Below are 13,224 nucleotides of genomic sequence, written 5' to 3'. Positions count from 1 at the left end.
AACACATGCCTGTCGACCAGCGGGATCGGGTGGTCAGGCTTGCTGACTTAGTTGACACATCCGATATGCGTAGAACGATGCTCATGATCACTGGATTGTCTGGTCCAGATTCGATTATTTACAGACCGTCGCCATATAGCTGGAAAATTGCTAAGTACGACGTTAAACCACAAACTAAACCAAAAACCATTATCGAGAAACAAAATACTGCTGTCCGGCAGGTTCGGACTATACTCTAAATATACATACACTCCGAGAACGGAAAATGACCGTATTTTCATGTATTTCATATCCTGTGCGTTAGTATGATCAGGAAATTAAATGACACCTTCATGTGAACTTCAATTACCTCTTTTACTTCGTAAAGAAGTGTCGTTTGATTTCATCTATAATACCAGGGAGACTATATACGGTTGTAGAGTATCCCTGATAATACGTTACAAATGAAGCATGTGTTTTGTGCTGAGTGTTTTGATTTCGACACAAACAAACTACAATATCGACTTATCAGCACATTATGAACTCACGAAACTAACGAACGACATGCTAGTTTGGTAATGTGGCAGCGGTGAAAGGCAGCCTGTGCTATATATCTGTATAAAACATTCCTCTTGTTGCCTCTTACAACTCACATGAAGGGTGGCGGGGTAGCCTTGTGGTTACAGCGTTCGCTCGACACACCTAAGACCCGGGTTCTTAATCACAGGATTATCTGGTCCAAAGTGGATTATTAACAGACCAGTCTGCGGGAATATTTCTGTGTGCGCATTTAAACAAGAAAATTCAAATGTATCTGATTCAAGTCGATACTGTCAAATTAAATTTTTTACAATCCCTATCACATTTAATAAGGCTATTCTCGTCAAATAGAGCTGGAAAATACAAACACGCTTTTTTCAATATGAAACTTACCTGTACGCCAAATTCAAAATCTTGTCCACAGCGCCAACCATCGCGTTCGTCAATTGTCGTCTGCTACGTCCATACCGGTTGGAAAACTTTATGTATACAGATGGCGCTGTAACATGAACTTCCGGTTTACCTGGTTTGTTGATTACAGGTGTTCCTGAACCAGAAATACTTACATCACTAATAATTGTGTGGACGTGTATATGTTGCAGCGATGTAGGACAGGAAGATAATACGACATCCACCAAGTGGTAAGTGTTGCAATTGTTAAAATAACTTAATTACAAACATATTCAGGTGCGAAGTGTGATAATGAGTTGACTGACGAGACTGTGTCAAACGAAAGTCATCATTCATGGTGACAAGAAGTAAAAAGTTACCTGAACTGGATATTACCTGATACTCGACAGGTACTTTACCTGTAGACATATTGTATTATTCTGTTATCAACCTGATATAACCCAATACACATATCCCATGTTACATATAAAACAACATTAAAATATTTTGCATTTTTATCATACATTTCGGTAACCCCCGCTTGAAAAATATTCTAATTATTATGATTATTTCAAGGGGTTAGGGTTTAGGTTTAGGGTTTAGATTCAGCCTTATGTTAGGGTTAGGGTAAGGATAGGCTTTCTATAAAAACAACATCTATTGTTACTATAAATCTTTGGCATAGAATGACAATAAAATGGGGGTTACGGGTGGAAACCTTTCCCTACACTATTGGGGTAATGCTGTTTTTCAGGGCATTGTCATTGGCAGAAGCCCTAGGTCAGTTTAACTCTCCTATCCCGCTAAAATGGATGGAATTTGTGTTAAAAAAGACAAAACGGTATCATAAATTTAATTGTAAGTTCAAACAACTTACTCACAAGGGGCTGTTGACCCAACACTGTTAGATCATGAAACAAGATTTATGATGTCACTATGGAGCGAGACGTCACCTGCTGTGACGTCATTTAACAGCAGAACAGATAGTGGCCCGTAGTTAAGGAATCAGCGGGCCATTATCATTTCCAGCAGCCCAATCATTTCTGATAACTAGATGGCGGTTTCATGATAATTCTGTCCATTTTAGCTATAACACTATAATTTATTCATCGTTGTCAGATTTAGTCAGTAATAATAATAATAAACTTGTTGAAGTTTGAAAAGGAACTACTTTTTCTGGCGATGGTGTTAGTTCAAGGAGTGATATGATTTACCTTTGACCTAGGAACACTTTGACATGGTTTACATAATGAATTTCTTTCACGAAAAAACAGCGTAAAATGATTTGAATTAGAATGGGGATTACTGTACTGTGTTTGACGAATTGGGGATGTATACCGGTGGTTATATAGCCGCAAATTTAACGTTATATCAGCTCCACTTACGCGTCGCCGATATAACTAAATTTGCGGATATATAACCACCGGTATACGTCCCCAATTCGTCAAACACAGTACCGTTATCCCCTAAATAATATTCATATATATAAGTTTGTACGTACCAGAACAAGTAATGCCCTGTGGGAATGTCCCATTAAGTATTGTACAACACACAGCTGTGTGTAAATGCCCCTGGCTAGTCCCAACCCCCAGCTGACAAACAGGAAATCCTATCTGTAGAGTCTATACTTGATCTTTACCCACTTATCTGCATCTGAGGGGTCAAACTACAAGTTGACCAAACAGATTCAGAGTTTGGCCGTTTATTGTGCTGTGTTTGAAGTGCTCAGCTTGCTCTATCACCATGATCAGTGTAGGCAGATGCAAAGACTGGAGGCCATAAAAGAAGAAAAAAGAGAAATAAGCATGACAGTAATTTCCTTACATCCCTTACAATAAGATAAAATACAATACAGGATACGCTTCAAATTGTTAACCAGATTGAGAGAATGCTCAGCAGGAAATTACATGAGTATTTATTTCATTTAAGTTTGACAGTAGTTTAAAACTGGCGAGCTATAGCAAAAAGTGTGTAAAACACACATTTTAATACATTTCACCTAATGAATATATAACATATTACTAAATGTATAATATAATAATATATTTGTAATGTTATGATAAAACAAACCGAAAATGTACAAATAGTGAAAACATTTGTCTTGTTGAGACTGTGTGTTTTCCGCCAGTTTTAGCAATATCACAGCAGGGGATACTTAAAATGGGCTTTCACACATTGAGAATTGAACCAGGGTCTTCAGCGTGTCCAGGTGATGCGCGTCATGTACTTAATGAATGACACAACCCCCCACAATATTTAAGCATAATAATTTTTTATCTACAAAATTGTTTTCCCCACTAGTACATGTGTACAAAACTGATGAAAGCCCACCCCCCTCCACACACACACCTCCCCAGAACAACATGGGTGACAACCACCCCCAGCCATAAATTATGTACGGTCCCTATTTTGAAATGACGTAATGCCTTCCTTTACAGTTAACCACCCCAAAGCAGTAATAACCACCTGCAGTAGCGGATGTTGCAGACGACGAGGATGAGACAGAATGAGCAAGTTTGAAGAGGATGTGGAGGTCACAACTGCAGCAGCTACAACCACAACAACAACAGATGATGGCGGCGATGTGGACAACGGCGACCAGGTTATGGTGCCAGGGGATGACACACCTATCACCGACACGGTGGCTGCTATCACAGTCGCCATATTAGCAGTCGTGTTGCTTCTCACATTGCTGGTCATATTCCGTGCCTTACGTAAACGAAGACGTGCACGCCAGGGACAAAGGATGGACGATATCCCTACTGTCTCAGCTGGCATTATGGGAGCTAGTAAGTTGCCAGTGAATTAACAGACGCCCTAATGAACTGCATATTTGTATCACCACAGCCTGGCTGATATTTAGATATTTGAAAAAAGCAAGCAAAGCAATAGTGAAATGGTACTGTGTATAACTACCTTATGTAATCTCCCCACTTGCCAGGAGTGGAAATAACTTTAAAATTGCTAGTGTACTCCGGTACAGTGGCACATGTAAAATCACTTGCCCTGATAATTTTTCTGCTATACCGACCGTTTTCTTGTTGATTTTTTAAATATACAACATAATTAATATTGGAAAGTCAACTGGAGAGCGGTACAGTGTGATATACAAATTTGCTTGCCCGAGAGAGAAAAGCTGCAAGCTGGTGAGCTGCAAGATCCTGAACCTGATGAAAAATCTAGACTTGCTTCATTTGTATTAGGGCATTTGCATAACAAAGGATGAACAGAAGGAAATACAGTGTGATTCAGAGACTGTGAGACAGACTAATTCCATGGCTGCGTAATGCCAAGTAATGTTCAAAGATGGTACTTGTTGGTCCCCTGTTACACCCATGCTTGTCGTAAGAGGCGACTAACAGGATCGGGTGGTCAGGCTCACTGACTTGGTTGATACACGTCATTGTATCCCAATTGCGTAAGATCGTTGCTCATGTAGTTTGTCACTGGATTGTCTGGTCCAGGCTTGATTATTTACAGTCAGCTGCAATATAGCTGGAATATTGCTGAGTGCGGCAGCATTAAACAACAAACCAACCAAGGAGATAAGAAACGACAGCCCAGGTCATATTCAGTATAAACTTGAGAGAATGTCTAAGGCATCCATGTAAGGTCAGAGCTCCAGATAAGATTTAGCTCATGTGGGTACTGTACCCACTGTATTTTTTGGGAGTGGGTATTATGAATGTTGAGTGGGTATTTCATTTTCCGTTACCCACTGCTTTCAAATATGTGCATATTTCAGTCATTTTACTCACCTAAGTATATGTCATTGAGTAAGTTTACTAAGCAGGTATGTTCTGCCTTACGTCATACCTAATCAAAACCAACTTAAAGATAATGGAAATGATTTCATAAAACATCACTCATCCTATACTGACAGTACAACACTTGTCCTATACTAACAGTACAAGTTGATAGCAATCGATGTCTTTTTAATTACGCAAGTGATTTTTATAAATATATTCCGTACGCATTTGTTTTCAATTTTTTGCGTATCTAACATTTTAAATGCGTAATTGGTACGCATCAATTATTTTTCAATGCGTAATTGGAAATGTTCTATACGTGTTTTACCCAGATACGCAGCTTATCTGGGCCTCTGTAAGATTATGGCATGGTATGAGCTGTCACTCCAACCCTGGTAGATGTCGAGGCAAGCACCTGCAGCTATACAGACACATACATCACTGGATGAGGGAAATAACACTAACACATTGTCCAACCCATTTCGCACCCCCTGGGATTTCAAGTATAGCTCTGACAATCATCTGTTTTGTCTTCCAAGGTGTCAGTGCCTACAACAACATTCCAGTAGCAGGTCGAGTAACCTGGGAGCCAGTGTCACCATCCACGTCCTCGGCCGAGCAGCCTAATCTACATAGAGACATCCCTTCACCCAACAGACCTGGCCGCCACAATAGAAGGTCAAGGCCACCAAGGGCAGCCAACTCACAATCAAGTTAACATCATCTTCCAGTTCTATCACTTCAGTCTAAGTATACTAAGAACATCAGTGATAGAGACATGGACCGATGGGAGATACCTCGTGCATGCGGAAGGTGATCATGTCAAAGGTGTACATTTATTCAGTGTTTGTTATTGACGTATGGGTTATGAGTCAACATGTCTTTCACAACAAAATGTTTCCATTGTTTGTATACAGTTCAAGTGGCCTGTTGTTGTGGTTTAAGGTAACAAACTAAAAGGGTCACTGGTTTTATTTATGTGAAATTGAATTTAAAATGCTTGTTAATATTTAATGTTTGATTGTTATTTTAATTACAATACTGTGATTATAGAATTAAGTATGAAAGAACGTTCCATTGAAACATTCAGTGTGTGAAATATTAGTGGTAGGATTTTAGAAAATCAAGCCAGATGATATTTATTCTGTCCATCTCACAAAATAGATCTAAAATCAAATAATTCTTGTTTCTAATAGATATCATGTAATTTACATTAACAGTTAATACATGAAAAGACAACAGTCAGTCATATTTGTTATTGTTAATATTAAAAAGGATCAACAAGTTCGAGTATGTAGGGGGCTTATTGTTTGTTAAAGGGGGTGAAGGAGGCAGTGAGATAAGTAAAATGAACCCCCAATAATTATAAATGACCAATCCCTAAAAATGGCTGATATATCTCATGTCACAACAGATGATAATCTCCCAGCTATGTTAAACTTCCACTGTTTCCACTTGTTTCCTTATATACCCTGTCAGCTGTGATGTAGAATGATTTCTGTCTTTCGTGTTTCATTTCTAAAGGGTAAATAGAGTGATATTAATGTGAGGAAAATCAAAATATTATGAGAGTGTTTTGTTAACAGTTTTACTTATTTTGGCATTTAGTGGCATATCACTGATATGTACCATATTGATATCACTAATATGTACCATATTGATATCACTGATATGTACCATATTGATATCACTGATATGTACCATATTGGTATCACTGATATGTACCATATTGATATCACTGATATGTACCATATTGGTATCACTGATATGTACCATGTTGATATCACTGATATGTACCATATTCATATCACTGATATGTACCATATTGATATCACTGATATGTACCATATTCATATCACTGATATGTACCATATTGATATCACTGATATGTACCATGTTGATATCACTGATATGTACCATATTGATATCACTGATATGTACCATATTCATATCACTGATATGTACCATATTCATATCACTGATATGTACCATATTGATATCACTGATATGTACCATATTCATATCACTGATATGTACCATATTGATATCACTGATATGTACCATGTTGATATCACTGATATGTACCATATTGATATCACTGATATGTACCATATTCATATCACTGATATGTACCATATTGATATCACTGATATGTACCAATACAAACTAGTACCATATTGATATCACTGATATGTACCATATTGATATCTCATCCAATTCCAGGAAAAGGTTACTTGAAATGAAAAAGTTGGCTGTTCTGAAATAATCATTGAAGTTGATGAACAATGGAAGAATTCAAGCATTTACACATTTAAGGGGTTTTATTGGTGCACTGATGACTAACTGCTAAACACTGACACCGACTTTTGGTAGCCTTAGCAAGGAGAATATTATACCATATGGTCTCTGTTGTGTCTGAGTGTGAGCAAAGCAAATTGAATAATGATGATGTCATTGCTTGTTTAAAGCCTGAAAGGCAGGACCATTGTGTATCTGGACAGCTTTTGGTTTCCTTCCATGCTGAGACTGCTATAGATAAGGAAGTTTCAGACAGGATATTGTTTTGGTCAACACCCAAAATCTGTTTCTCTGTCAGGAGGAGTCAGCAACAATTATTCTACTCAAATCACAGATTATTCAGTACATCAGTATATTTCAAGTGGAAAGCAGATATTTTTGTTTTGGGGTTGTTTTTATAAAAAAAACTGGGGACAAACAGTTTCCCCGAGGATCCCTTGGTGAGTTGGTAATACCAGGTGTCCATCCATGCATGTGTCCTTCCGTGTGATATTATGTATCTCAACTGTTCCATGGCTCCCCATGTCAGCTGTACTTACATCCCATACTGTTTTGTTTTCACCTGTATGTGCTTGATGATACTCTCAGTCAGTATGTACATAGCAAAGTCAACAGGAGCAAGTTTTAAGTTACAAATTTTCAACTATGAAAACTGTACAAAGTTGTCTGCAAACATGACAGTTCTATTTTTCAAATACAAACGTTACAGATCGTAGCATCTATTTTTCAAATACAAACGTTACAGATCATAGCTTTGTTTTGGGACTGATCAACTATTAGCGGGGATGGGAGGAGTCATAAAAAATGCAACATGTTGTCAATGTCTTGTAGCCAGAGACAGGTCCATTGTTTATCAGTGACAATGAAAAAAACAATCATGTCAATAAGCAATATGTCAGATTTATGAATATGAATTAACACTGATTCACGGTTGTATAGTACATGCTTATCTCCACCTGTAAACTACTTTCACATGTTTCGCTTCAAACACCTGGACCAGCTGAGCACCTGGAGCATCGAGTGATAAGATTGGTCACACATCTCAAGAATAACATTTAGTCTGTGATATGAAATATTGAATGTTCCTTTTTGTAAATGCCTTTGATTGTATAATAGAAAGGAGCTCAGAGAATCTCATCACTTTCAGAAATTGAAGAAATCTGAACTTGGGGCATGCTAGTTATATTTGTTTCATGATCTGTAAGAACCTAGTCAACAGGTGTGCCCTGAGAACTGAAATTTGTCAATCATGATATGAGAAACATTCTCATTTGAAATAAGTATGTAAATTGAATAGGTCATGAGGCTTGTTTTTATTTGTCTCTGTTTTTCTAGAAGGCAGAAACAGTTTGGCAACCTTTTGAACCCAGGTTAAACAAGAAATGTTGACTCTTTATAGAATTTATAAAATGAACCATATGATGTGAATGTCTTTTCTTCTACATTTCCTGACCTAATAGTCAGTAAATTGAAACTATATCCCATATAATTGACAGGCATGCAGTAAAATCAAATCCGATCTGAGATAGTGTTGGTGCATTTTGTTGTTGTTGGACATTGGTGTGGACCAGTTACCTAGTTGTTGTTACTACTTCACACTGATGGTGGTGTGTCGGAGCTTTCAGGAGTCTCCATTGCAGTGTGGTATTATATGTACATATGGTATCAAATTTACTGAGAGCTAATCTCTGCTACATGGAGGTAATCTCAGAGTTACCTGGAGTTAATCTCAAAGTTACCTGGAGTAACCTTGAGTTAATCTCAGAGTTACCTGGAGTAACCTGGAGGTAATCTCAGAGTTACCCGAACGTATACTCAAGTTGTTGGCATTACCATTCAAGGTGAGATCTGGACAGTGGGAGCATATGTATCTGATATTACATTAATGTAACAGTTTTGAAGATGTTCATTGTGTATGTAGACCAGCATCCCGTACTAAGGTAAAAACCTTCCATCATGAATATTTCCTATTATTCTCGCTTCATGGTATAATGAATGTCTGTGAAACAAAAATATTAACTGCCTTGAGTGAAGATGTAAACAAAGATGTGTGGCTAGTTATTGGTTTGTTAAGGTACATAGGCAGGTGTGCTGCTTCGGAGGTTATTAAGGCTCACTGCGAGGAAGAATGAAAGGTTGCTTCTGTGTAGACTCATTAAACTGTAATCTTGAGACACAGGCTATAGGGTGCAATACTTTACCACATCTATACAACACAAGCAACAATGTATCATTTGTGTAACATCATAACGTACTTGAGGGGATATAAGCATTTTTATTTGTCAGAGTCGACTAATGGAATCAGGTGGTCAGGTTAGGTGACTGGGTGGACACATGATGTTTAATGACGATGTTGATCACAGAATTGTCTGGTCCAGCCTCGATTATTTACAGACGCCGTCATAGAGCTGGAATATTGCTAAGTGTGGCATTAAACAACATTGTAAATCCGAGACTCCAAATTTTAAATCAGCCTCAGTCAATATTTATCCTCTCTATTAGATATAAGTAATTACAGATGTCAAAGTAGACACAATTTATGGATAACAACTTCATAATACTGTTATAGCTCCTGGGAGTCTTAGTCAGATGCCAACTGCTAAAAAAAAATGCCTATCAATGAGGTCTATCTTTGTATTTATTTCTTGAATATTCAACTAGTATGTATGAAATATGACAGAGCTTTCAAGAATCACAGTTATTTTCTTACACTGTGTATAAAATATAGCAATACATTGAATAAAGCCATGTTATATGCAAATATGAGATGCTCATAGTGTCTTAATATACCGGTAATCTATCTGATGTTAGATATGGATGTGACATGGCAATATTGTAATATATACATTGCTTTTTAAAAATCTTCAGATACCGCATGTGTTGCAGGCCAGTGTGCTGTTGGTCACTGCATGCCATTTCTGAAAGTGTGTAAAACATATTCTTTTATATATTTAAGTGAAAAGGTCATTTTAATTGTGTACATAAAAGACATGGAGTGTTTTAGAAGCATTTATATATGTATATACATTCATGATATACAGCATGTAATAGAATGAAATGTTTGTTATTTACAAGATAAGATTGCTAGTGTGTATGTGTTTGTTGGTAACTGTGACTATTGATTAAAGACAATGTACAGTTTTATGAACAGAAGTGTGTGTGTACTTGTTTTTTAGTATGACAAGCATCAACTCAGCTGTGTGTTTTACAATTACATGGTTGACCCGTGAAGGTCCGGGTTAGAATATTGATCTTCAGTAACCCATGCTTGTCGTAAGAGGCGACAAACAGGATTGGGTGGTCAGGCTATATGTCCCTAGGTAGCAGATGCTACCAGTTAACAATGTCCCTAGGTACCAGATCCACAGTTAACAATGTCCCTAGGTAGCAGATCCACAGTTAACATATCCCTTGTTAGCAGATCCACAATCAACATGTCCCTAGGTAGCAGATCCACAGTTAACACATGTCCCTAGGTAGCAGATCCACAGTTAACATGTCCCTAGGTAGCAGATCCACAATTAACATGTCCCTAGGTAGCAGATCCACAGTTAACATGTCCCTAGGTAGCAGATCCACAGTTAACATGTCCCTAGGTAGCAGATCCACAGTTAACATGTCCCTAGGTAGCAGATCCACAATCAACATGTCCCAGATCCAGTTAACATGTCCCAGCAGATCCACAGTTAACATGTCCCTAGGTAGCAGATCCACAGTTAACATGTCCCTAGGTAGCAGATCCACAGTTAACATGATCCAGCAGATAACATGTCCCTAGGTAGCAGATCCACAGTTAACATGTCCCTAGGTAGCAGATCCACAGTTAACATGTCCCTAGGTAGCAGATCCACAATTAACATGTCCCTAGGTAGCAGATCCACAATTAACATGTCCCTAGGTAGCAGATCCACAGTTAACATGTCCCTAGGTAGCAGATCCACAGTTAACATGTCCCTAGGTAGCAGATCCACAGTTAACATGTCCCTAGGTAGCAGATCCACAGTTAACATGTCCCTAGGTAGCAGATCCACAATTAACATGTCCCTAGGTAGCAGATCCACAGTTAACATGTCCCTAGGTAGCAGATCCACAGTTAACATGTCCCTAGCAGATCCACAGTTAACATGTCCCTAGGTAGCAGATCCACAGTTAACATGTCCCTAGGTAGCAGATCCACAGTTAACATGTCCCTAGGCAGCAGATCCACAATCAACATGTCCCTAGGTAGCAGATCCACAGTTAACATGTCCCTAGGTAGCAGATCCACAGTTAACATGTCCCTAGGTAGCAGATCCACAGTTAACATGTCCCTAGGTAGCAGATCCACAGTTAACATGTCCCTAGGTAGCAGATCAACATGTCCCTAGGTAGCAGATCCACAGTTAACATGTCCCTAGGTAGCAGATCCACAGTCCTAGGTAGCAGATTAACATGTCCCTAGGTAGCAGATCCACAGTTAACATGTCCCTAGGTAGCAGATCCACAGTTAACATGTCCCTAGGTAGCAGATCCACAATTAACATGTCCCTAGGTAGCAGATCCACAGTTAACATGTCCTAGGTAGCAGATCCACAGTTAACATGTCCCTAACAGGTAGCAGATCCACAGTTAACATGTCCCTAGGTAGCAGATCCACAGTTCCCTAGGTAGCAGACACAATTAACATGTCCCTAGGAGCAGATCCACAGTTAACATGTCCCTAGGTAGCAGATCCACAGTTAACATGTCCCTAGGTAGCAGATCCACAGTTAACATGTCCCTAGGTAGCAGATCCACAGTTAACATGATCCACTACATGGTAGCAGATCCACAGTTAACATGTCCCTAGGTAGCAGATCCACAGTTAACATGTCCCTAGGTAGCAGATCCACAGTTAACATGTCCCTAGGTAGCAGATCCACAGTTAACATGTCCCTAGGTAGCAGATCCAGTCCCTAGGTAGATCCACAGTTAACATGTCCCTAGGTAGCAGATCCACAGTTAACATGTCAGCAGATCCACAGTTAACATGTCCCTAGGTAGCAGTTCCAGGTAGCAACATGTCCCTAGGTAGCAGATCCACAATTAACATGTCCCTAGCAGATCCACAGTTAACATGTCCCTAGGCAGCAGATCCACAGTTAACATGTCCTAGGTAGCAATCCACAGTTAACATGTCCCTAGGTAGCAGATCCACAGTTAACATGTCCCTAGGTAGCAGATCCACAATTAACATGTCCCTAGGTAGCAGATCCACAGTTAACATGTCCCTAGGTAGCAGATCCACAGTTAACATGTCCCTAGGTAGCAGATCCACAGTTAACATGTCCCTAGGTAGCAGATCCACAGTTAACATGTCCCTAGGTAGCAGATCCACAGTTAACATGTCCCTAGGTAGCAGATCCACAGTTAACATGTCCCTAGGTAGCAGATCCACAGTTAACATGTTCCTAGGTAGCAGATCCACAGTTAACATGTCCCTAGGTAGCAGATCCACAAGTTAACATGTCCCTAGGTAGCAGATCCACAGTTAACATGTCCCTAGGTAGCAGATCCACAATTAACATGTCCCTAGGTAGCAGATCCACAGTTAACATGTCCCTAGGTAGCAGATCCACAGTTAACATGTCCCTAGGTAGCAGATCCACAGTTAACATGTCCCTAGGTAGCAGATCCACAGTTAACATGTTCCTAGGCATCAAATCCACAGTTAACACGTCCCCTAGGTAGCAGATCCACAATTAACATGTCCCTAGTTGGCAGATCCACAGTTAACATGTCCCTAGCTGGCAGATCCACAGTTAACACGGCGCTAGTTAGCAGATCCACAGTTAACGTGTCCCTTGTTAGCAGATCTACAGTGAACACGTCCCTAGGTAGCAGATCCACAGTTAACGTGTCCCTTGTTACCAGATCCACAGTTAACATGTCCCTAGGTAGCAGATCCACAATCAACATGTCCCTAGGTAGCAGATCCACAGTTAACATGTCCCTCGGAAGCAGATCCACAGTTAACACGTCCCTAGGTAGCAGATCCACAGTTAACATGTCCCTAGGTAGCAGATCCACAGTTAACATGTCCCTAGGCAGCAGATCCACAGTTAACGCGTCCCTAGTTGGCAGTTCCACAGTTAACACGTCCCTAGGCAGCAGATCCACAGTTAACGTGTCGCTTGTTAGCAGATCCACAGTTAACATGTCCCTAGGTAGCATATCCACAATCAACATGTCCCTAGGCAGCAGATCCACAGTTAACACGTCCCTAGTTAGCAGATCAACAGTTAACATG

General features: G+C 39.5%; 1 protein-coding gene across 2 annotated transcripts; it reads left to right on the top strand.

The window, feature by feature from the left end:
• Positions 1–1,022: 1,022 nt before the first annotated feature.
• On the top strand, positions 1,023–10,109 carry LOC124292145. 2 transcript variants are annotated; one of them, XR_006902373.1, is made up of 4 exons: positions 1,023–1,160; positions 3,348–3,698; positions 5,198–8,657; positions 8,712–10,109. XR_006902373.1 is itself a non-coding variant. In XM_046729194.1 (3 exons), the coding sequence occupies exons 2-3, from the start codon at positions 3,416–3,418 to the stop codon at positions 5,374–5,376; spliced, it is 462 nt and encodes a 153-aa protein (XP_046585150.1). In that variant the 5' UTR covers positions 1,029–1,160; positions 3,348–3,415; the 3' UTR covers positions 5,377–6,825. The 2 variants fall into 2 exon arrangements, 1 of the variants encoding a protein (XP_046585150.1); XM_046729194.1 differs by lacking the exon at positions 8,712–10,109 and having other exon boundaries at positions 1,029–1,160; positions 5,198–6,825.
• Positions 10,110–13,224: the final 3,115 nt, after the last annotated feature.

This window comes from Haliotis rubra, unplaced genomic scaffold (genome assembly GCF_003918875.1).
Source record: "Haliotis rubra isolate DU_JTF1 unplaced genomic scaffold, ASM391887v1 Scf51, whole genome shotgun sequence".
NCBI classification, from domain to species: domain Eukaryota; kingdom Metazoa; phylum Mollusca; class Gastropoda; order Lepetellida; family Haliotidae; genus Haliotis; species Haliotis rubra.
Note: the sequence above shows the minus strand (reverse complement) of the source record. Positions and strands in the feature narration are given on the sequence as shown.

Coding starts and splice junctions, on each gene's coding strand:
- LOC124292145 (XM_046729194.1), top strand. CDS start 3,416: ATGAGCAAGTTTGAAGAGGATGTGGAGGTCACAACTGCAGCAGCTACA. Junction 3,699..5,197: donor AGCTGGCATTATGGGAGCTA/GTAAGTTGCCAG, acceptor TTGTCTTCCAAG/GTGTCAGTGCCTACAACAAC.